General features: G+C 39.7%; 1 protein-coding gene across 18 annotated transcripts in view; it reads right to left on the reverse strand.

Moving 5' to 3' along the window:
- Nucleotides 1-26,488, reverse strand: part of LOC110836754 (uncharacterized) — a 296,171-nt gene that overhangs the window by 186,176 nt on the left and 83,507 nt on the right. For all 18 annotated transcript variants that reach the window (XR_015532655.1, XR_015532654.1, XR_015532656.1 and 15 more), the window contains exon 2: nucleotides 4,381-4,548. Coding sequence is in view for 11 of the 18 variants with exons in the window: in XM_087340718.1 (XP_087196844.1) it covers nucleotides 4,381-4,548 (168 nt within the window). In the remaining 7 variants the exon portion in view is untranslated. The remainder of the gene's footprint in view (nucleotides 1-4,380; nucleotides 4,549-26,488) is intronic.

Below are 26,488 nucleotides of genomic sequence, written 5' to 3' on the forward strand. Positions count from 1 at the left end.
GTTTTTTATGTCGTGAACATCCGAACCCTAGTTAAAAGTATGGACAAAGACGGTGTTTCATACCGTCTGAAGCCTGAACGAGATTTCTGGTTCTCCCAGGGGCTGTTTTCTGGGTTCTTGAGCTGTATAGTCTGGTGAAAGTTTGCTGACGGTTCAGAGGTGCTTGCTTGCCTCTGTATTCAGGGCGACTCATCGCCGTCTGACTTCTGTCAGACTATACGATGTAACAACCCAGAATGTAAAACCTTTATTCTGAATCAGTTTTGCCTCAACTAGACGCTCGAAGAGGAGTGACTAACTATGTAGGAAGACGCATATTTTTAATCTATATTTAATTCCATAGCAATGCATACGTTTACCTTCTCTGTAGCGTTCCCAACGAAACCAAGTTAGAGGTCAGAGGAAACCGTTCGGTTCATTTTCGTGTTTCAACAAATGCGCAAAAATCATTTCATGCGGCTCTGTGTGTGACCTACAATTTATAAACGGAAAATTTTCGATGGAACCAAGTTTCCCGGGTTTGTAGATTGTGATGTTTCCTTTGTGGCACTCTGTACTTCCCTACTTTCCTTTGTGTCTTCATGTTATATAACCTTTCTTTTTTCCCGTCAGAGAGAGCTCTGGTCTTCTCTAGCTTTGCTGTGTTATACGGTGAAGGCGTGTGAGGGCATCCACTGCTCGGTGATCGGGCGTGTAATGTATTCTCCACTTTCAGACTAAAACTGCTGGGGGGGGGGGGGGGGGGGTGTTATGAATATATATATATTACGTAATTTTGTTAATAAATAATAAAAAAGGATTGTGGGCCTGTGTGTTTCAAGATTTGACTTCAAGTAACTCGTTTCCTCTGTGTACGACCCGCCTAACAAGTACATAATAATTTCTTAAAATGTGTTCGTAATCGGTTGTGATATGTCACGAACAGCTTTTAGGCCACAATCTTTAAATTACATTTTTGGCTTTCTGCCTGAAACAGACACTTCCTAAGTGCAGTTAATGGCTTCGGTGACGTTATACTAGTAACAGCAGCATTACAGCTATCTTATCGGAGGGAGAAACACTTCGTACAACTTTCTTTGACATTTTCTGTTGTACTTTGATTCAAGGTTTCAGCCTCAGAGATGAAAGCAGGCATATTAACAGTGTCTTATCTAATAAGTAACAGTTTATTTTTTAATAGAAAAGCTACTTACTGCTCGAACGATTAAGCAGGTATAGGTCTACTATGAAAACACATAGCCTATCTTCGATGATAGGTATTTGCAAATGGAACACGACTGAAGCAGACTTGGGTCTACTAATTTAATCTACAAACACGATGAACTTCCACAGGAGTGGAAGGAACCTGCTATTGTAGACCGTAATATCAAAAAAGCAGACGATAAATAAGTCTGTCTTAATTACCAGCTTCATACATACAACATTTTATCCTACATTATTCTTGGATGCTTGTGTCTGAATAAATGATGGTCATTAATGTGGATTTAGAATACACCAATTATTGGAAGAAGTGTAAATGGATTTTCAGTGATAAGTAGATACTCCTGATCAGTACAAAAGCCTGCGGAAATTACTAACGCACTATAATGTAATTTATTACAACAAAGATTTCTGAATTTGTTTCTGCTTTTATTGGTGCTGGGAGCCATTTAAATGACGTTTTATGATACTGAAAACAACTTTGTTAGAATCGCCTTGGAAGTAGGTACTCGGCCTCCAGCCCCAACTTACTGACCAGATATTCTGCATTCCTCAGATACTGGAAGAAACGTTTGCGTGAAATGAAGCAGCACATTGACTATTTATAGATTTTAAGGAAGCCTGTGACTCTGCTAAGAGAGCACTGAGCAGCATTTGCATTGTATTTAACAGATCCGCTAACTGATTAAAATGTGATTATATTTATGAATTTGTGTGGTGTATAACTTATTAAGTAACGTCGGACACAAGCAAATGCTGTATCGCCATTGCTGTGCAACGTCGTATTGGAATACTCAATTATAAACATGCAAGAAAACCAGCAGGGACTTCGCGTGAATGGAACACACCAGCTTCTGGTGTGGGCTGATGATGATAACTTATTATTTTAAAACATCCTTCCCCGAAGAACTTAGAAGACTACCAGAGACTAATAAGAATGTTGATCTGAGTCTTAGATATGAACCCAGAGAAAAGTAAGCAGTTTAGGTGTTCATGTCTTAACCAGGATAAGATCTTGACATAAAGCAGCTAAAAGAAATCATTTGAAAATGTGGCAGAGTTCAATTGCCTGGGAAAGCCAGTAACAAACGTAAAATAGAGATTCCAAGGGGGGAATCCCTGACACAATTCAGTTCTGATGCTTTGTCCCCCGTCTTCTACATATAACAGTGTGGAGAATAAAGATCTGCGATGTTACTTTCCGTCTTATAAGGGTGTGAAACTTTAACTTCTTATCTCGCCTTACGAGAACTACGACAGATGACGTTCGAAAGTAAAGTGTTGAGAGAATATGATCGCTTAAAGGAAAATAAAGCCTAGAAGCTCCATAATTTCTCTTGTTCATCAAATACTATTATTATTATTATTATTATTATTATTATTATTATTATTGTTGTTGTTGTTGTTTTTGTTGTTGAGATAAAATCAAAGAGGCATGCAGCTTGAAATAGGGATATTATAAATTCATACAAAATTTTAGTCGGAAAACCTGAAGATAGAAAATGATTTGAGAAACATATTTCTAGTGCGGTGATGTGGACTGGATTTAACATTCTCATAACAGGGTCCATTGGCGAGTTCCTGTGAATATACCTGCTGGTTACATAAGGGGCGCGGAATTTCTTGACAACTGTGCCGTCGCTCAACTTTACTCAGCTCCGTGTAATAAGTACATACTGAAACCGTATTCGGCCAAGTGAATCCGTGCGTGAGCCTGGGTTGAGTCACGACTTCACCCTTCCCCCTCCGCTGCTGGGTTATATGATGCACGCATTAAAGATGCTACTTCCCGTTCTTGGCCTTTAGCTGTCGCTTGAGCGCAGGAAACAAGTGATGCATTCCAATACACAAAGCTCATACGAAATGCGTCGATAATGTGTGAGCAACCAGAGTTAAAATTGGCACGTTCTTCGCTCAACTATCCAACAGCAGGCGTTAAGATTTCCATCTTAGGAGCTGTGCTCAGGCAGTACCAACCTGCAGACTTCAAATCGACTGCAATTCATGCAGGCACACTATCCTGACTTGTGGCTTTCCGTAGATTACCTCAGTCCCTCCCCGCAAATGCTAGGATAATAGTACTTTAGAATACTACAAGGCCGTTTATTTGAAACGCACCATTCACAACCATCCAATCATACAGTTTAAAAAAAGCGTCGATAAATAACCCTGTAAAGAATTCCACGACTAAGCACTTCCGTGCTGCAGATGCGTGACTGCTGTTCTAATTATCTGGGTCAGCGTTTCCCTAACTCTTTTCGTAAGAAGCTTCCTCAATGTGAATAAACGCCCCACAATCTACAAAGTGTCAATAATTTATCTGTTTCAAAAATTGCTTATCAACCAACACTAAAAATATATCTACCAAACGAACCTTCGTGAAACCTATAAAATACTTCTATTAATTTTATTAATCTAATTTAATTTCTATCGATTTAATGTGTACTTAGGGTTTAAATTATTGTAGTATCGTTATTATCGGCTCATTTACAACGACCCTCCAGAAAGAGTTTCACAGTCTCACACTTTGGGGAATGCTAATCTTGACTATCATCTCAAAAAACACTTACTGAACATAAATACTCAAATTCATGTCCAAACAGACCTACACAGTTTATTAGTGCTTTGCTTGCGTTTATCGTATATAACTTTCCATAAAATAACAACAAAGAATTCAGAAAGTCGAAATCGCAGTATTATATGACGCAACAGTAACAACGGAACTCAGTTTTTAGGAGTTACGAAACAGCTGTGTCAGGCAGATCAAGGCATCAGAAGCTCGGGCCGGTTGGAAGTGAGATCGCTCATTGCATTTTGTAGACTGGACACCATATCACAGAAATCAAAGAGGATGTAACACATCAATGATCCAAGCAGGATTCGAACCCATAATGCACTGTTCGGCCGGACGAAGACCAGTTTTGGACCGCGCAGCCTTCGTGATAAGCGAATTAAAATATAGACAATTACACACTCCGGGGCCTGACCAACTCTTCCCTGAGTTATTTCGTTCACTGCATGGATGTCGGTGTATATATCTTACAAAAACAGGTCGTCCCTACCGATTTAGTAGTCATGACCATCCTATATGACACCTGAAAACAGCACTTTAAGGAGCCTTGTAAAAATTGTGAAATAAAATACGACGACAAACGTCTCGCGGAAACAAGAACCACATACCCAGGCTGTTTGGTACATGAATGACACTCTCTGTGTCGGAGTCGCTATCGGGCCATCCAGCAGGGCCCGATCGATCAGATTCGCTTCGAAGATCGTCGGAAGTCTCCTCTACAATCGTCTCGAGGAACACGAACTGCTGCTGGCCACCTAGCAGCATCGTCCCGCCATCTGTGAACACATGCATAAACAAACTGCTATAAGCACAGCTGTACATGATGCTGCCATCTGGTCCTGATATCATCGCTCACCTCCACCGGCGACTTAACCTAACCAAAACACAACAAGAATTCCCACATTTCCATTTTCTTACGATTCATCACAAAACATTAATATTTCAGACTCTGATCTGTTCTAAAAACTCGTTTAAAAGTAAAGGCAAAAAAATATGTGTGCCATCTGTTAAACGCTTTAAAAATCCAGGAGTTTGCCCTTAACCGGTACACAAAAGTGCAACGATTGAAAATTAGGCCCACCTAAAAAAGGTAATATCCGCCTCGATTGGAAAAGCCTTACTTCAGGAATAAATCAATTAATGTTCTAAATTAAATAATCTATCCAATTAATCAGACCTCATAACATCACTTCCTTTTACGATGCGAAACTCAGCACGTGTACACATTTCGCAGCAACTGGATTCAAGCTATGGCGAATAATTTAACAAACTGCCAGCAACAGCAGAGTCAAATATAAATTCACGTTCGAACTTTCTAACAATTAATTCGTTCACTCCGTATGTGTTACCTGTAATTCATGAGCGAATACTCTTTCGTCATCCGTAATTCATGTGGTCCTTGGGTACTCTTCGAAACGGCGTATGAAATTCAGCCTCGTCACACTTACTTCTTTTTTCTGTTTCCCTTTGTTATCAAATTCTTCACAGACTGCCGCCAAAATAACACTTCAACCTCCTAATCGTGCCGCGTAAGTCGTGTCCTAACTGCGATAACACTCCTGCCAAAATGTGACCTGTCTTCCGCTCCTACTCTGTCGGACAACTGACCATGTCCTACCCCTTAGTGTGAACCGGCATTGAGAGTGCCCGTTCACGACAGAATCTGTTTTGAAAGGAAACGAGATGCCTGTTCACATTCCTTTTTAACGCCACACGTTTTCGTTCAGCGTCCTTCGGTCGAACACCCCCGCCCCGACTTATCTCTGCAGCCACAGGCGCCCGCCTAATTTGCCTCGTCCTTAAACCTGCGGTGGCTGAAGAAACTCAGGACAGACGGAACGCAAACGCGATTCGAACCGGGGACCCATCGAATACTAAATCCGGAGCGCTACCGCTCAGTCTCACGTCATCTTCTGTTGGGTATTTTGTAACCTGGTGAATTCGTGGTACCGAGTTCCACCCTTATATTTCGTTGCATTTAACTGAGTCCATGCAGGCTACTGGACCGGGGGTCGGCAACCGGTGGCTCTTATTTAATAAGAGCCAGAATAAATATAAGAGTCTGTACCGAATCATCCCACTGACGAGCAAAAGCGTGTAGAAGTACAAGGAATAGTGTCACTTGTGATTATTTTGAAATTCTATTGAGCACTCCACAACTCATCGCCATCATAGTTCCTTTTCACTAGTTGCATTTTAAAATGACTGTAAAGTCGTGCAAAATTTGTCATCAACTAAAGAAAAAATAATGCGGCTGTCCAGAAGTTATTTTCTACTAATATTTAAAATGACTTCTCTTGACAAGGTTTCCGACCCTCCCACAAGACATTCAATATGACTCCATATATGGGAGATCAGCTTCGTAAATCTGCACTGATTTTCAGACTCGACAAGATGATAACGAAAGTTGTTCAATAAGATGGCCATTGATACAGTTTAGTTCGACGTCACAACGAAGAAACAAACAGCCAGTCCCCGAGATGTGATGGATTTTGGAAACTTTATTTTTCTAAGTGGTGTAATTTAAATAAGACAATGGTTAGTATAAAAACATAATATAATATAATATAATTCAGAAACAGTTCAAGTTGAAAATTCTGAACTGTCATTCATTTGCACATTGCTGAAGCTATGCTGGTACGTAAATCTACGGCTAGAATAATTTTCCCTTACTTCATGCAACAATGCAGACACACATACAACAAAATAAATATCCTACATATCGCACAGAGTGTCTAGAATACGTATAAAGAAATTTACAGAAGTAGTGAAGATGTTAAGTTTAAAACATGAGAAAGTTGTATAGAGGCATAAGTGAATTTAAGGAGTACAAACTTCGGACACATTTCAATAAGGACGAGAACGGGGATCTGCTCGCGGACTCAATGGCATCGTAACAGATGCAAAGATTACTTGAATTACAAACAGGAGAGCCCTTAATCCCGGAACCGAGTCTTACTGAAGTTGTAATTGCCATTGGGAAATTGAAACCTTATAAATCTCCAGACATCGACTCAACTGAAGCGAAATTAATCCATGCACGTGGTAGGACACTGAACTCAGACATACGCAAGCTTACAGCCTCGATTCGGAACTAGGAAGTATTACCACAACAGTGGAAAGGATCACTTATTGTCCCTATCCATAAAACAGGGGACAGAACTGAGTGAAGTAACTTCCGAGATATCTCTCTTTTGTCAACGAATTACAACGTTTTATCGAATATTCTTCTGGCACGGTTAACGCCATTCATGAACGAAAGAATTGAGGACAATCAATGTGGATTTCGCCGTAATAGGTCAACTACATATCAGATCTTTTGCATTCGAATGTTATTTCGATTGAGTTCGGAATACCAAAGAAACTTGTTAGGTTAATTAACATGTGTATGGAATGGGGTATCTGGTAGAGGTTCTACAGGTAACCTGTCCAATCCCTTCATGGGCTGGATACAAGTTCACAAAAAGAGACCTTCTGTTGCTCATGAGGAATTATCTGATATTACGTTGCATTTTGAACAAATAAGACACGATAACGACAGCAGTTTTTAAAAATTTCAACTTTTTGGCAGCTTCTTGTTGCACCGATATCAACTTAATCATACAATGTGGCTGTACGTAGTAGAAGAGATGGAGGTGTCAGCGCATTAAAGCACATGTCCTACAGTTCCACATAGTGCGAGTCAAAATTGGTGCCATAACTCTTACATAGATTCAAGCACAGATAAACCAGACTATCGTCGTTCAAAGGCCGAAAGAATTATCAAGGGCGTTTAAAGATACGAAGTTGAAGAAACTGTTATCAACAATCTTACGTCTTAATCACGCGGAGAAAAAAATATTTATCTGTATTTTAACACACACTTGCAATTCAGGAAACAGAAAAGAATTCCTGTACGGCCTACGTGTCGAGTACTTTTCACTGAAATGTGGTCGTCAAATTAAACTGTTGGAATCTATCAAAGCATCGTCACAAAATGCCACATAAATTAGTTTTGCGGTCGTTGAAAGACTGGCGAAACATAATCTAAAGACAACACGTGTCACAGGAATATGAAGTAGATGAAACTAAGCAAGATCTTCCACACTCTAAGGCGTTTCGTCCTGCGTCGATGTCGTGACAGCATTTGAAAAAAGCTCGTCTTCGTCTGTAGAATTTGGGCATAAATTCCACAGAGATATTTGGTTTACGGAAGACCTAACTAAATTTATCGAGTCAAGGATTTCTCCTCGCAAACGACAAACTGCTGCAGTCATGTAAATAATGACAAATACAAATAAATCGATCAATTTTTTTTTAAAATGTTATTCAAATGAATGGATTGGCGACACAGATGAAAACATTTTTGAAGCATTTCAAACAATGCAGCAGGAACATGAATTGTTATTCAACGACTCGCTGAAGCTGGTCTAAGCACTGGATAGAAGTGATGTGTCCACAGACATACTATTCGGAGAGCAGACCCATAATGAGGCCAATTTTACCAAATACGTGCCAACATGAGAATGCGCACGATAAATAGCTGTTTATGTTGTGGCTAAATAACTTGACACACGTTAATGTAATTTTTTTTTAATGTCGCGTCTTGAAATTCTTACGTGAAAAGTGTATGTAAGTTTTCTGTCGGCTGTATTTAATCTTCTATGAAATAAGACAAGATACTATTGGACACGGTTCAAAGCAGCAAGAATAGTAAGCTGTATTTAATGTAAACGAAACACAGTTTCTTAATTAGTTCTGAAATTTAATATCAATGTTCTCTTCTGCAGCAGCCTGTGTATATTTTTAAATTCAAAAGCACAAAATCAAAATTCAAAAATTATCTTAATAATTCAGGACTTAGAAACTGTATAGATCACATCAGTCGCTAGCAAACATGATTAACAGACAGCAGCACAGTGGTCCCCAAGTCGAGGTGCTTTGTGATTCGCCAGTTATGACGGGTGTAAGACAAACACAGGCGGCAGGAAGAAGAAAAATCTCACTTCAACAAATGCCCGAACTTAAAAATTAAAAGGTGGCAACCCTGATTCAAATATTTCACCTATTAAAGAAACTCCCTCCAAACACAAATGCTCCCCAATACTATCTAACTCTGCTTCGGAGTTATAGAAATGAGCACCAGGTTGCTCCTAGGTCAATGAATTCTGCATTTCCCATCTGTCTCAACTTACCTGACGAGACTTTTATATCACTGATACGGACAGATTCAAACATCAACAGAATAGAAAACCAAATATCCAACATTCACTCTATTAGACCGTAAAATACCAACTGGCGGAGATGGCAGAATGACCCATCACAAATACCAACACTGCTGTTGTTTTTTACGGCCCGAGTTCTCGACGGATCTAATTTAGAAACCTGATTCTGGAAGATCATTTGGTTACAAGCAGTGCCACATACTCAGGTATAGATTCCAGTTGGAGCACAGCATTAGGATTGTAACAGGCAAACAAACTGGCCTGTGGCCAGTAACTGAAAATGCAATTGACAGGTTCAACTGCACGACATGACTGCTATCCAGAACTGAAACCGGAGACGTTTTCAGCATTGCATGACTTCCATCACGACCGCACGGACCTCCCATAACGGTCGCTCGAGCACCAAGCCGTTTGTCCATAGGTGGAACACATTACCTCATCCACGTTCCCAAAGCGGGGTGGTAATGCAGCTGGCTTAGTTCCTGTCATTACGTTATCATTATGTGAAGAGTTTGGCCAGCGCCCACACTTTTCTCCCGCCTACTTTAAGCATACGTCATGAAAGTATAAATCGAAGGTATAGTCGGCGCAGTAGTTCTTGGCCGGTGGAGAAGCTGGCGGACGGGCCTAGTCTGTGTACCTGAGGTGGCACGGTCAGTGTATTTCTTTTGTTTGGGCGTTCAGTCCGAGACTCGCTCCTCGGTGCAGTCAGCATTATACTATCGCACAAGAGACTCGCTCCTAGCCTCCCCCTTGAAAATTCCACCGGCCAAAAACTACTGCGCCGACTATAACTTCCCTGATATTCGTGGTGCCAGCAATTTGAATCAATTTGTTCCACTAGTCATAGATACACAGACACAACAAATCTGATCCTCACGAAGGAGAACAGACCTAAAACTTCGCCGTTCTCCCCCAAAGTCAGTAATTATCAGAAACATGGCAAGAGTGAGTTGAGCTTGATGTGATCATGGTCATTTGTTTACTTCACCAGTCATTTAATGTAAAAAGAAATGATTTACTTTCGAGCTCACTGGTACCCGCTTTCATCGCCCTCCAGCCTACATCAGTCGATCGGTGCTTCGCGACAGAGTGAATAACCGTGACACCCGAACAAAAATACTTCGCAGTGATGTAGAAAAAAGGCCCCGGTAGGTACCGCTCCAGCAAAATGTTCCGACCTGAGTGGTTGTCTCTCTTGAAGTATTGGAGCCATGCGCTGCCTGTGTCCTGAAGCATTCTTTGTCGACTTTCGATACGCGATTCGGTCGTTCCATTTTTTAGTTCTTTGTTATCAGAGATAAAAGCATAAGATTTCAGGTTCTCACAGCGGCAGGTGTGCAGATGGCTGATTTCTGGGTCGCTGCGTGGTGTAGTCTGGTAGAAGTTCACAGACGTTTCAGACGTGCTTCATGCCTCCTCAGCTTGCATCACCCTGAACAGGAAGGTAACAACAGCACATCTGGAAGGTCGGCAAATTTACTCCAGACTACAAGAATGGTGTATGCTTTGAGCTTCAGAGAGTTTTGTATTCGTGCATTTTTAAGACAATTATAACGACCGATAACAGAGGGAACTTGGGCAAAGGAGCGTATTGCCTTCTGTACCACTCCAACATGAAATGATTAAGTGGTACGGAGACGAAGCTCTACACATGTTTGACCTCGGCATCACATACACATAACGAGTAAACGTCACGCTCCGGCCGACTTACAACTGGAAAATGGTTAATGGATTAATCGAAGTATCAACTAAAAAGGAAAACCAAATGTTCTTGTCGGAAATCGACAGCTGCTTATTCAGTAACTCCAAAGACATTGCTGGCACAAATGATAGTAGCTACCATATTTACGGTTTAATTTTCACTTATACGCAGGCTTCGTCATATTATTTTATAATTTCACCGGAGTGCCTTACAAATATTGGCTAGAAGGCCTTTATACCCTTCAGGACCCTAAAAGACCGATGATCCAGTTATGAACTGTACCCGTACACACACATCAGTAAGTAATTCAATTTAACTAAATTATATGAATGCATTTAGCAGCTTCACATTAGCAGAAAAGACAATTGTAGACATTACGGCTTCGACATAAAACCTGATGATTCCCATGGAACTAGGAAGCAACAAACGACAAAGGGAATAAGCAATAAGCAATAAGCAATAAGCGTCAGATGTAGCTCATAGAAATACAGGTAAGTACCTAAAGTTTGAAAAAGTCTCTCTGACGTACGCGGCTTGGGAAGTCACGTGCTGCACCACTAGCTGACCGAAAGCGTAGTGCTTGTTCTAATTCAGGGGTCGGAAAACTACGGCCCGCGGGCTTTGTTTCCTATGCTAGGGGATACTCTAACAAAGTGAACATTTCCAATCTCTCAAACACGCACTTTATTTGGCACTATGCCGCAGTGAATAAATCATACCTTTGCGTAAGAATATCAAAGCTACTCATCAGATTGTCAACAAGACATTCTGAAAAGGCGTATTGTTCAATTTCGGTCATAATACGTTGTGAAACCCACTGCGCTTCTGTTATTTTCGAATGTGAATAGAGGAATAAACAATGCAGACTTAAAAAGGCCATCGCTGAAGATGAGAAAACATTACACTTTTCGAGAATATGAATTTATTAACGAAGTGGAAAATAAAACTTTTCCAGGGAAACGGTGGAGTGTCTACGTCTAATAGTTTGGCCAGGAAATTAGAGGGTCCATTACCATACTGCAAACCTCGAGCCGAATTGGAAAGTTACATTTGACCGGTTCCTCTTATTAGTGCAAACTGTGAATTCCGGCAATGTATAGAATGCCTAAAGTCAGTAGGCAAAGTATGAAATTCAGGCATTATATGGAATACCCAGGCATTTTACAAAATTAATAGAACGTTTAGGCAATGTATGAAACTAACAGTTTATTGTATACTTCGCTAAGGTATTTTATAGAATACCTAGGAGTTTTATAAAATGCCTCTGATTCTTTAGGCAAATTATATAACAAAGAAGTTTCTATAATACGATTTATACAGTTTTATTTTCTTTTATATTTTCAAAAACTTAATATAAAAATTTATTTTTAACTCTTAAAACTTTTGTTAGGTTAGGTTAGTACATAACACAATTTTCCTTTAAATTCTCAAAACTTTTGTTATGCTCAGACTCAGTAGCTTGGTGTTTTCGCGACTATCCTGCACAACCTAAAGCTTGACAGCTTACCCAATCGACTTTGATCAATATTAATTTACACAACCAAACAATATTAACATTATGATTTATTTCATACTTTGCCTGCTGACGTCAGACATTATATACATTGCCGGTAACATATTCTCTAAAAGGCAGGCCTATCTTCGGCGTAACTTTCAATTTTATTGCGAGTGAACGCCTCAAAAAGTTGTATTACTCGTGTAAGTCAACGCCTTCTTCACAAATGAACTGTTGAGGTTCGTTACTGCCCCATTTCAGGACGACTGTAAGAACATACGAATAGTCTCATCAGGGCAGCTTCATGGTGTAAGAACTTGCAGGTTAATGAAAACATAATTAGTCTTATTAACGTAATTACGAGACAACCGATACAAAAGATTAGAAGTCTCGCTAAAGATACAAACAAGATATTTTCTTCGAAACACGGACAGCCTACACCATCCAAAAATGTATCAGAATTACTGAGCATGGAACAATTGTTCTAGCACAATTCTTGCATGACATCATACCGGTATACAAAAGACCTGTCTGCAGCCGTGTATCACGTGATCCGTTTCTTGGCGTCGCATAGCTGTAGGTATTCGAATGTAATTAGTGCCTGTTTAGATGTTCCTATATACGAGAAATCTCCTCACCCTTGTCAATGTGGGTTTTGACAACGTATGTACAAGTCCGTACAGTGCTACAAAGCCACAGCTTCATCTTCATTACTGTGAGGACCTTAAATATCATTTTTATACTCCATTACCATGCCTGGAACAGTCAGTAAGAAAAGACAATCTGCTTCTGTATCTAAAAGCTTCCATACCAACACTGGTATCATCATCATCATTAATAATAATAATAATAATACATAATTACTTGGTTGTTTACATCTTTTGTACACTATTATTTGTTCTTGTTCTTTTGTTTTTAGTCCTTGGCTGTCAATAGGCGATCGAACTGATTATAAAGGCATCCAGCATCTCTGAAACGTCGGTAAATTTCCACCAGACATCACGGTACAACAACCCAGAAGACATCATCTTCAAATTTTATATTAGGCCATAATGTCTTCCTTCGCTTTACGATCTCTAATCATCCTATCAGTGGACGTTAACACTGAAAGATTTCTTAAACCATCAATAGTCTATAAATAGACTCTGCAAACCCTTGTCAAACGAGGGGAATACGTTCCTCGAAAGTGGCGTTTGGTGAATCAAATTTGGACAAACTTAATTTTGTACGTGATTAATGTGGAATCGGGAAAGTCAAAGTAAACAAACAATATAACAATAAATATACTGCAATTGTGTATTAATGAACAAACTGTAATATAATAAAGTATAATCAGAAAGTTATGCACAAAATAAAATATCAACGGCAAGTTATACTTTAGAATAAAATATGAACGCAGAGTTAGACTTTTAAATACAATATCAAAGGAAAGATAAACTTTATAATTAAACATCAACGGAATTTTAGGCATTAAAATAAAACATTAGCACAGATTTAGGCATTATATTCTATCATTCCGTATGCAGATGTCATTGGAATTTGTGAGTTGGGTCTGCTTATTTACCTTACAAAAATCCAAGATTTCAGCAAGTCCTCGTTTATTTAATTGAAAATGTCTCTGTATTATGGATGCTGTCCAAAGGCAATATCATGAACTTTGAAACACAAGAAAACAATACGACACAAGCGAACAAATGGTAACAGCGTTAAGTACGTAAGTGAGTGTGTGTAAGTGAGACGAAGGGAGGGGGAGGGAACGGGTGTTAAAACCTAATCGAAGGAAATTACCGTTGAGCTGAATATTTACACAGTTACATGTCTTGAATAAAACAAACAACCTGGATTTTTAATGCATACACAAAAGCTGAACCAACCGTCTTTGGCTTTTTAAACTCTAGTGGTATTTTCCGTATATGTTACAGCGTGTTTGGCAGACCGCGTTTTATTGGAATTCATGTGTTCGGCAAGTAATCGTTAAATTACATTTTCACGCGTGTAAACGATTTTCGCATTTGAGGAGGGTTTGTTGTAAGTAAATGGCTGTAAAGATCAAGCCGTATTGCAACCAGTAGAATTTTTATTGCTAAAATTGCACACATATTCCTCGCAGGGCGCTGGTGGCCGCTGTCTTTGTGTTGAAAAAGTATTGCTTAATTATCGATTCTGGCTACGCTTAATTTACCATTTATCGGCCTAGCCTCAAAGTTTCGCATCGCGGCCATGTTTGTAATTGATTTCTTATAAATTATATTTAATTCGAAGTTCGTACTAGGTTTATAAACGATGTTCAGAACTTAATTCAATGTTCTTAGCCTAAATATTCCGTTAGTTATTTGCTTTCAGACTGAAAGCTAAAAGAAATCTTTCGCTCAGCCGTAATGAGATTCAAATTCAAATATACGGCTTTTCGCTGATGATTGTATAGTATACAGGAAAATAATGGATAGTAGTGACATTGATAAGTTACAGACAGATATGAATAGATTATGGGAATGGGCGGTAGAAAATGAAATGAAGATAAATCCAGGTAAAAGTAAAGCAGTCAGCTTCAATAGAGCTAGGGTGAAGGATAAGCTGAGTTACTTTTTTGGGGATCAATTAATTCCAGAGGCAAATAGCTTTAAGTACTTAGGAATACTTATTCGCAGTGATCTGAGCTGGGCAGATCATGTGAATTATACACTAATTAAAGCATGGAAGGCTCTCCATTTCGTAATGCGTATACTAAAAAAGGGAAATAACAATACGAAACGTTTAGCTTATACGTCGCTAGTGAGACCGATACTTGAATATGGAGCTGTGTGTTGGGACCCTTACAGGGAAGGACAGGTAAGAGCACTAAATCGGGTGCAGAAGAGAGCGGCTAAATTTGCTAATTTCACGAACGAATCTGGTTGGGAAACATTGGCACAGCGTAGATTGATAGCCCGAATGTGCGCCCTTTTCAAAGCATACACGGGGGGCCGGGCTTGGAAAATGATAGAGGATAGATTATTAAAGCCATGCTACCTGGGCAGGGACGATCATACTCTGAAAATTAGGACTAGGAAACAAAGAACGGATGTAGGCAAATATTCCTTTGTAAATAGGACCATAAGAAGCTGGAACCAATTACCTCCAGGCGTGCTAGAGTCTTTCCCCTGTAAATTAGGCACCTTTAGAAAGAGGGCCAGAAAAGTAGTTACAAGCTAAGGGTTATTAAGTTGGGAATAAATGGTGATAAGTGAAGTGAAGTGTCTTAGTCTCCAAGTGATGAAGGGCTGTAGTTCTTTGGGATAAAATTTTCATGTACTGAGAGCGGACTTTATATTCTACTCTTAAGTATTGTGATTAATTAGTGGATGTGTGTTTTTTTATTGTGTGTCAGATGTTTTATTTTGAGTGTGGTATGTTGTATTGTTGTGTCTCATTGTATTGTTGTGTGAGTGCATCAGTTCATGACGTTTGTAATACATTACAGTTATTGTCTTATGTCTAGGTGGTATTAAGTTCTTTTTTTTAAGTTAAGTACTTGAGGTTGGATGGTTTTGTAATTTATGAGTTGGTTGATTTTGAGTGGGACGTGTTGTTTTTGTTGTGTCCTTTTTTATTGTTTTGTTCTGTCTCTGTGTTGATGTATCTCATTGTATGTTGTGTCTTATGGTTTTTGTTGTGTCCTTTGTTTATTGTTTTGTTGTGTCTCATTGTGTTGATGTATCCCATTGTTTGTGTGTCATATTGTTTTTGTTGTGTCCTTTTGTTTATTGTTTTGTTCTGTCTCTGTGTTGATGTATCTCATTGTTTATTGTGTCTTATTGTTTTTGTTGTGTCCTTTGTTTATTGTTTTGTTGTGTCTCATTGTGTTGATGTATCCCATTGTTTGGGTGTCATATTGTTTTTGTTGTGTCCTTTTGTTTATTGTTTTGTTCTGTCTCTGTGTTGATGTATCTCATTGTTTATTGTGTCTTATTGTTTTTGTTGTGTCCTTTTGTTTATTGTTTTGTTCTGTCTCATTGTGTTGATGTATCTCATTGTTCTGTTCTGTCTCATTGTTTTGTATGTTATTGTAGGACACTGCCACCGGGTATAAACCCATTTGCAGTCAATAATAAATAATAATAATAATGTGAATTGGGTTTTACATTCGAGACGAAAGTTATCTTTACAAAATTATACACTTTTTCGAAAAATTATTACCATATACCTATTTCAAAACGAAATAGAAAGATTGGTGGTATGGAGCTAAGTGTCAAACAAAACTGAAAAACAGTCCCAATGCAGCGTACTTTATGAAACATGTTCAGGCGGTCCGAAAGCGACTCGAACTGCACTCAAAAAGATGTGTGCATTCACAAGACTGCTGCGATGTTCGTACATAAGATAGCCCCATACCGATTCAAAATTCCAAAATCCGGTTTCAGTACGAACAATCACGTGTGCGACATGATTGAAAATTCATGGCCAAGCAGTTTGGGGTCACGCGATTTAATGAAAAATACGTCTCGGTTGAAAACAAACATTAATAGAATATATTTTTATATTTTATATTTTTTAATGCACGCTTTTCAGTATTTGTAGATTGTAGGTTGTAGTTGTGGATGTTCCTTTTTTCTTCTGATTCTTTTGCATATTATGTGTCGTATTATGTTATTTGTTCATTATTTCAGGAGTTTGATGTATCGTGTGTTCTCGGCTGGTCAGGTCTGATCAGGTGAATGTCAGTTCATAGACTCAATATATATGCAAAAGAATCAGAAGAAAAAAGGAACATCCACAACTACAACCTACAAATACTGAAAAGCATGCATTAAAAAATATAGAATAGTTTTAAAAATAAAACCTGAAGATGATGCTGAGACATCGAAACATGTTGTAATATATAGCGCAAATTGTAACATCGAGGAAACGATGAATAGCGCGAAATATTTATATCAATTTTAATTTCTAACATCAATATTAATATGGTTTGTGTATAGACTTGAAGAATAAATATATGTATGAATTAATAGAATATTTGCATGCGCAGAACGAAAAGAGGTTCTGATCGAGGCGGCCACTGTCGCTTGTCAACGGAACTTCGTGTCCTGTAATAGCCGATGTAACAGACGGCGGCCCTGTCACCACAGAACACTGCCTTGTATTGTTTCAAGGCTGTGCTTTGCTGCCTTATCACAACAAAGGCCATTTTGTCGTACAATGAAACGAGTCTAAATGGAATCTGAGTTTATGGGAACATTTATCCAGTCACGAACGCGGAAACGTAAGGAGGAAACAGAATTTAACAATATCAAATCTAAAACTTCTTGACGATGGTGAAGAGTCAATTGAATAAAAATGTTCTTGGATATTATCCATCGTCTAATAAATATAAAACGTAAAACGACGTTTCGGAGATGGGACTCTATCTCCGTCTTCAGGTTCCTACACAGTTGGGCCCGCTAGATAGAGCTAATCCCTATCTCCGGACAAAGTAACTTTCACTTTTTTACTTTGTCCGGAGATAGGGGTTAGCTCTGTCTAGTGGGCCCAACTGTGTAGGAACCTGAAGACGGAGATAGAGCCCCATCTCCGAAACGTCGTTTTACGTTTTATATTTACTAGACGATGGATAATATCCAAGAAAATTTTTATTCAGTCAGAATTTAACAATAATTTAGAGAAAACGTTTTGCTTTAGTTTGTATTTTGTTACGTTCTTGTCTGGCAGCAAATTGTGTGAGATGGAACATTGTAATTTAAATGGTAAAATATTAACCCCAAACATCGACAGAATAATTTAGACTATTGGGAAAGAAATTATGAAACAAGGACATATAAACCTAAATTATGTACCGCCATGAACACAGGTAATTCTGTCTTGTGATTTAGATCAGTGTTTTTCAACCTGGGGTACGTGAAGACATCTTAGGGGGTACGTGAAATTTAAAAAATATATATATTGTTTTATGATAAACACTGAATAATCAGTAATGTAATTTATTTCATTTATTTTAGATGTAGATTGTATACTGTGTATAACTTGAATTGTACACCAACAACTTTGGGGGTACAAAGTTGAAGAGAAATTATATCTGGGGGTACGCAAACAAAAAAGGTAGAATACCACTGATTTAGATCATAAATGCATGGGGTGTGTAAAATGCAATATTTTACGGGTAAGAATCTGTTTTGAACGAATACCTGTCTGAAACGGACAACAACTAGGCTCTTTGCTATTCCCTTGCGGAATTTAATACGAAGTTGTAAACTGTAGTTCGATTTATGTATGAAAAGGGTAACCCGCCAGTGGAAATTCATAGGTAGCGAATTGCCTTGCGTGGGTAGCACATGCTTTGATCATGCTTCATGACATAGCGTGAACTACTCACAGCCCGGGAGAGGCAGCAATGATTCCAACTATGGACGGGAGTGTCACAGCATTCCGAGCAAAGTCGCGACCTGGCACTCCCAAGCTCTAGTCCTCTCAAACAGCACTTATCAGGACAGCGAGTTGAGAACTGTGATGATAACTTATTTGAAGCCTTCGCGGTGTATCTTTATTGCGAAAGGCTTTAATGCATTACCTCAACTGGTGTAATGATCACTGGGATACGTTCACAGTAAACGCAAATTATCTGAGCTATTTAAAATATTTCGAGAAAACTAAACGACAAACAAAAATAAAACTTACTACTGGAAGGAGAACTTTAGAAAGTGCTTTACTTACACAGTATTTCAATGTGCACTCCGTTTGAGGCTCTGTACAAATCAAAGCGATAACTTATTTTATATTTTCTCCATGAAATTTCCTTACATCGCTGGCAGTGGGGAACAGATATGGTCCTTGAAGAAAGCCCCAAAAAAAACTGGGGAGGGTCGGGAAACTGCCCCACCCACACCAATCCAAAGATTAGGAAGATGTCGAGATAAATAATTCCAAGTTTTACTTTTCAGCAAACAAGAAATCACGGTGCACTGTATCAGAGATCACAGCGCAACACCTTCGGGAAATCCTAATGTGTTCAATCGTATCGCGTGGATTTTCACTCCCCCATTCTAGAGCATTATGCTGGTTCACCATCTCGCTAACAGAAATGTTGCCTCATCACTAAAACAAATTTTGGACTGATGGAAATCATCTGAGTGACGGTCCATTGTAACACTTTCTCATTTGGCGTAATGTTCTGTAACATTTCCTCCTAGTGGCCATCGTCAGAACTACGTAACTTCTCCCGCATGCTGCAAAAGATTTTTTAAGTTCTCCTTCTAACGGCGTAAGTTTCATTGCTGCTTATCTCGATGACAAATGTCGAGCCAGAGTCCGTGTGTGCCTTGCTTTCGGAACATCCCTCTTTCAGAAGCTGATAATCGTTGGTAGAAAATTCCCCACATTATACGGAACCCAGAGCTTGTATGATATAAGGTTTCCACAGCGGTGAGTATGAAGACAGAAATCTTCATACTCACCGCTTCATTACCGTGTTCACAACAGCCCTACCTTAAACCACTTGAATCCGGCCCACAATGTCTTCAAGATACAGGCCTATATGAGATAACAGCCTTCCCACCCACAGTCTTAATACAGGCTATTGTGTGAATTTATAACATTTAGACAGCATGTACTGAATACTCAGAAGAGAATTATAACTGAACCTAAGCCCCAAAATGCGAACGAATGCAAGCTGAACACCGATACTGATGCCAGTCTCCGTAGCAAATAGGTTCCTTGGAGGTTTGCATGGACCCGGTAGCACAGAAAATGTTCGAATCCGGGCCGGGTTCGAACATGGCTCAAATGACGGTAATCACCGTTATATAGAACATTTCAGGCTTTCTCGGACCATTCTTTTTTCGCAAATAAAAAGTTATTCTTAGTTCCGCTCGTGTTATGCTCGTGAAAGTAGTGTTTCGGCATTAAAAACATAAAAAAGTTATTTACTAACGGATTTTCGTAGCGACCACCTCTCAGAAATAGTTCGAGATAAAACCGTCTCTCAAAAGCCAAAATAATTTCAAAAGCTCTCACAGCGTTGTTAAGAAATTTATTCAAGAATTAGTGGCATTTATACATTAAAACAAGAACAGAATAATGGCACGGGAGTCAGGAGAGATTGCAAATAGTTCGGGCTTCATTCCGGCTGTAATGGAAGGAAGTCAGGCTTGGGTGGGGTACGGGTAACATATTTGAAAGTAAACTTAGGGTTCCGACTGGGACGAGCCAAATTTTCCTCGGGCCAAGCTAGGAAGAATTACAAAAATTTCGGACCGTGCAGACTTCTAATATGAATTGTCTAAATGCAAAACATCAAGGGACTACGTATGTCCCACCCTCATAGAAGACTACAGTATAAGTAAACTTGTAAAGGCTGGGAGAAAGTTTACGAAAATATGCGGGCAAACAATTTGTAAATGCAAAAATAATATTCTCAATACTCACGGAGTCGATTTATGCTATTCGGTGAGATTTAGAGATTTCACGGCGGCCAGTATGAAGACTGTCTTTCGGGATGTCGCGTTGCTAGTGCGATAGCCCTGATAATGAAGGCAGTAAGCACTCCTGAAAAGTCAGTCATTTTCTATCACAGTGCACGGCGCAACATCCCAGAAGACAATTATCTTCATGCTATAGGTCGCCCGAGTATTAGTGGCACCTAAACTCGGGATGTCTAAGCCGAGAGAGGGGAGTTCAGTAGTAGTGGGGGTCGCACAGCCTCAGTTGCGGTGACGCACCGAACTAAACACAGCTAGAGCTACAAACCAACTGAAGCTGACACCCCTCTAGCGCGTGCTTCGGACGGGTCCATCTCATACGATAAAAATCAGTCCTTTGCGCAAGTGTCAGCACTTCTCGCTCGGCCTCTATTTGGTGGATCTAAAGAATCGAGTCTCTCTCACATACGCTTACATGTAATGAGTCAGCGGTGAGGGTGGAATTGGGGAGGCGATGGTCAGTATCTTGATATTAAATAAAAACAGGTATGTGATTAATTTGAACTGTTTGCTCGGTTAAAGACGTCCACTTTCTAATTTAAAGTTCCACATGTTAACACTCTGTCTAGAATCAGAGCTGTAGAAGAATGGTCTCCGTAGACAACGCCACTCATACTTTAACCAATGCTCGCCACTGGAACCAACCCAAGGTACGCGAGTTCAAACCCTGCCGAGGTCGATGGATTTGTAAGGGTGATAAAAATCCGTAGCACAACTTCCTTCGGAGGGGAAGTAAAACACGTTCCCATGCCGTAGACTTACGGAATGTAAAAGAACCTTACCGAGCATGATTGAGATGTTTCATAAGCAAAATTCAGCGGCCATTTCTCACCCATGTCTCTCCTGATTCACTACTAGATGACTCCAGCAGGCAAAATCACGAGTGGGTATAAATCGTGCAGAGGCAGTGGGCTGGTCCATCACTACTCACAAATGCACGCTTCAAAGACTAGGAAACCTCCGAAAAAGGAGGCGGTGAAGACCCACAATTGGGTTCTAGATCCAATGAAGAAGAAGAAGGTCTATGTATATTTTATGCAATGTCCGCACACTTAAATATAATCCCAAAAGTATTTACAATTTTGAAAAAATTCAATTTTCACGATTCCATTGATGAAGTTACATTTAATTCCCAGCGGTCAAATAAACATCAACTGAATGATTTTTATGGAATCCTCTTATCTCCTCCCTTTCCTAATCTATTTCCTCGCCCAAACAGATATCTTTACAAATAATGTTGACATTTCACTCAGTCGGAAAGCAAACAGCTACACGGACAACAGGATGTACGTAATACTTCTGTTTACGCCATTTTATTCAAAATTGGCATCCAGTGAACTTGACTAAATGCGAACATAAGCTCCCATCCATCCTGTTGCAATTTAAGCGACTTGCATTCAAGAATCAACAAGTCTTCATAACTGATCCCAATAAAGATACCGATACGCGGCATCGACACTAAGTTCTGGCTCTGTAGCCTTCAAGCCACTTGACTGCCAAGTGTCGCTGAACTCTCTCACAGATGTGAGTGTACGGCTTCTTACTTTCCCTCACTTTTATCTTCTTATTCTCCGTGTTTCGATACAATCAACACATTATCTGTTCAACCTGTAGAGAAATACCAATGACAAAATAATTTATAGCTGTCCCGCTCTACATCTTGTAGGCACTTGGGGGAGGGGGAGAGTGACAGAATACAATCAAACTCTTCAGATCTTTAGTTTCTTAGGAATGCGGTTGGTACTTTAGTCGCTGGTAAACTAAGTTTCCTATGGGATATATCATAATTTTGAGCACGGTGGTGCCATTAATCTGAGTAACAGTTTGGCACAAGCACATACGAGGAGCGATCGGAAAGTTTCAAGACTGTGTCAATAGAGGGCGAACCGGATGTAGTACGAGCTTCTACCGCTAGGGGGTGCGGCCTACATTCATAGTGAATCAGTGTGCCAGCCGGCATCATCGAATTAGCATTTTTTTCTTAGTTACGGGCGTTTTGGTAGTGCATTACACCGACCCTCCTGCGATTTCGGAATGGCGGATTTTCATGAACAAAGAGTGTGCATCAAATTTTGCCAAAGACTCGCCAAAACGACTACGGAAACCTATGAAATGCTAAAGCAAGCATTTGGGGTGTCCGCAATGGATCGTGCACAAACTTTTGTGTGGCATTCACGTTTTAAAAATGGCCGAACCTCTGTCGATGATGACGAGCGTTCTGGACGACCATCTTCGAGCACAACGCCAGAAAATGTTACGAAGATTCGGCAGGCCATTCACGAAGATCGACGTCGTACCATCAACGACTTGTGCGACATTGTTGGGATAGGCTATGGGACCTGTCAGCTGATTCTAAAGGAAGAACTCCACATGCGACGCATTGCAGCCAAGTTTGTGCCAACGCTCCTGTCTGAGGACCAGAAGCAGAATCGACTTCTCGTTTGTCAGGAGCTCAAAGATCTTGCAAGAACTGACGCCAGCTTCCTTTCTAAGCTCCATGTGACTTCCTCCTCTTCCCAAAGATGAAAATTCAGCTAAAGGGAAGGAGATTTGAGACGATAGAAGAGATTCAGGCAGAATCGCAGATGGTGCTTGACAGGCTGACAAAGAAAGATTTCCAGGGATGCTTCCAGGCTTGGCAGCGGCGCTGGGATCGTTGTGTTCACACCCAGGGGAACTACTTCGAGGGTGATGGATGAATTTAATACCTGAGATAAGTGTACGGGTTTTTATAGGCGCAGTCTTGAAACTTTCCGATCGCACCTCGTAGTATTTGCCTTCTCTTACACACAGTGTAATCTAAAATTTCGGTCAACACTACTACCTACTTTTCAAACTGCTTCCCTGAAACCTCAGCCTTGATAACACATGCCTCGGAGAGTGAGCTACTTCTCGTCAGAATGGATTAAATTATGGGTCTAAAAATGTCTCCCTCCGAACGTCTTCTAGTGCTTAATCAAGTACCACGTCATGAACCCTGATTCCCAATGGACAGGAGGCTGGGTGGACTCCCCGAGTCGGTATTGATTGAGTAGCGAAAAGAAACATTTCTGGCTCTGTCAAGAATCGAAGTCTGTCCAGCCCGTAACCTGAGCTATCACGTCCCTCACTAAAGCCTCTTGGGGGGTGGGGGGGAAACTACAACTTACAACACCAGAAACTTTATTGAAGCAAAGCGATAAGAAAATGCGTGTATGGGTTACCGCTGGGCTGCTAGGAACACCTGCTCGACGTGCAATCTATCAGTTTAAACAGAGTACCACGCCATTCCATAAAAAAGTACTACAAATGACTAGATTAGAGGTTCACCAACCTTGGGTGGCGACCCAAGGTTGGTGGTAAGGAGTTCTTTTTATGGCTTACGTTGCGGAAGTCAAAACATAAATGTTCATTTTGTTGTTAATTCAGTCAAGTAAATGTTGCCGATATTATTTTCAGTTTATTGCTGTAGGAGCAAATGTACTTCTAGTCACAGAAAAAATATAAAAATATACTAGTAATTACAAAAATGTTTATAATTTGTCACCAAACTGACAAACTGTAAGGCATCAGACGACAAAAAATTGAAATGCTGGGTCACGAACAAGAAGACTGGGAATTTCTGGACTAGACAAACAAAAGAACCCATCTTGAGCAGGCGCAAAGCAGTTCTAATACACGATATAGAAACACCGGCTGACTCTTAGTTCTCTATTATGTTTCTAGCTTTCTAGTGTTGTTTCGTCTCATTCTTGTATCGATAGTAAAGAGTACATACAAAATTCAGTATATTAGTAGGGCCACTGACAAAATACCCATTGTATAAAATATCATGCAGACTGCTAGAACAGTGGGAACATTTTTCGTAATCGGTAATGTATTCAGACGGAATGATGTCACGGCTCCAAGGTGAGCCCGCTCAGACAGAGAGTAGTATTCGAGTGCCATGAGAAGTCTGCTGTGAGGTGAGCTCACTAATGCGCACTCCGCCTGTTCTAAACACACTACGTTGGTATTATTTGCGCATTGTAGTAAAGTATCCAGGAATGTTGCGCACTGCGTGAACGAATAGTGTTGCGAGGATGGACGCATTTTTTGAAAGCATACAGCACAACCGTTCATAGCAACCCCACTCCCAGCGGACTTCCCTTAGAGCACACGGTCTTCTGGATTATTGCGCAGTGTAGTCTGTTAGAAATCTACAAACGCTTCAGACGTCCTAAACAGGCAGTTGATACATCACAGTAAACCATACAGCCTTAAGTCTGTCGTGAATCGTTGTAATCTCATAATATGAAACTATATACATTCTATATAGTCAACATCTTTGGTTATGTTTATCCTCATTACAATGAGAATTCATATACTATTTACCATACAGAAATACTTAATGCACAAACATTCATCTTCGGTGCGAATAACAGAGATAAAAGATACAATGAGACAACTGCCTATGTAATCTGAAACAGTAACTTTTTTAGTGCAGGTATCCCTCGCATTACGCGATTAACTGGTTCGGAGAAATCACATCAAAAAATTAAATCGCCTGAGGTGAATTACTTTTACATACATCGGTAAAATAAGGATGCGTTTCAAAATGAAAAATAACCATCTAAAATTTGGAAAGAAATGCATTTAAGTATTTCTTTAATGAGTACATTGACACTGTAATTAGTTTAATCGGATGACAAATCATCTGATTCAGGTGAGTCTAGACATCCTTTTTTATATCCTTTGAAGGCACTGGGTCGGTGGACCGACGATTTTCAGCTGTTGAAGAAATGATCGAGAGAGAGAGCTGGCGGGCAGCATGTTTTTCGCCTCTCACTCAGTACAGTTCTTTGCAACAAGCCAAATAGTTCTGAATCTCTCTTTTAACGTTAATGCTTCTCTCTCTGTTCGGATCATTCTCGTTGATGATACTAATGGCATTGTCAATGTGTTTAAAAATTCAGCCATTGCTATGTCAACATTCATGCCTCTTAATCACATCTAATTTTTCCTCGGGGGTTATAGAGGGATATCTGTATTCTGTATCCGGCGACCACAAGGAAACGATCGACACGCGACCGATTAAGCCACTAGTTGAAACAAATGCTTAAATAAATATCGCATAACTAAGCGTCCGTAACAGTTAATACAAGAATCCGCGCTGCGCCAAACAGACTGAGTTTATATAAATTAAAATTGGCAACATTTGGTGATGTTCATCGTTTTCCCATCACAAACGTCAGGAAAGTGTTTGCACGTAACTGAACCACGTCTTACACAGACCTGCAAGCTTTCACAGGTGGTTGCTTTGAATAGCAGGTATACATAATCGAAGTATGGCATAGTAAATCGGTCATCGAGTGATATCTTAAACTGCAGCCAAAATTAGTTTCGGTAATTTAATGACTCACTGTAATTCGGTCACTGTACGTAAACTACTGATCCAGTTAATGATTGTTAGGTGTGACCAATATTACTCTGCGCGATTAAAGAAACGCTTTTACAACTTTCCTGTCCGAATCTATTGTAGTTCTAGAAAGCAAATACAGTAAGCAGGCGTGACTAAACATTTTGTCCAGTGGTGTGACACGATACGAAGCGCCATGTAACCCCGCGTGACTCTCTTCTAGAAGGAATTTAGGTCTAAAATTCGTGTCACAAATAAAATACCAAGTCAGAGTTAAAAAATTTATAATCAAGGAAAATAAATGGCATAAGTTGAATTGTGTAGCAAGCAGGTCTCAGTTCTACATTTTACACCTAAAAACAGCGTCTGATAGAAGAATTAAAGCAAGTAAAATTCATTTACACAACAGTACTCAATAGTAATGAAAGTGTTTCCTAACAGCCACATGTTGTTTTAAAATAAGTACGCCTACTAGAGAAAATTATATT

This window comes from Zootermopsis nevadensis, unplaced genomic scaffold (genome assembly GCF_977971745.1).
Source record: "Zootermopsis nevadensis isolate Lab colony 2312 unplaced genomic scaffold, Znev_1.0 Znev_ptg000061l, whole genome shotgun sequence".
Lineage (NCBI taxonomy): Eukaryota > Metazoa > Arthropoda > Insecta > Blattodea > Termopsidae > Zootermopsis > Zootermopsis nevadensis.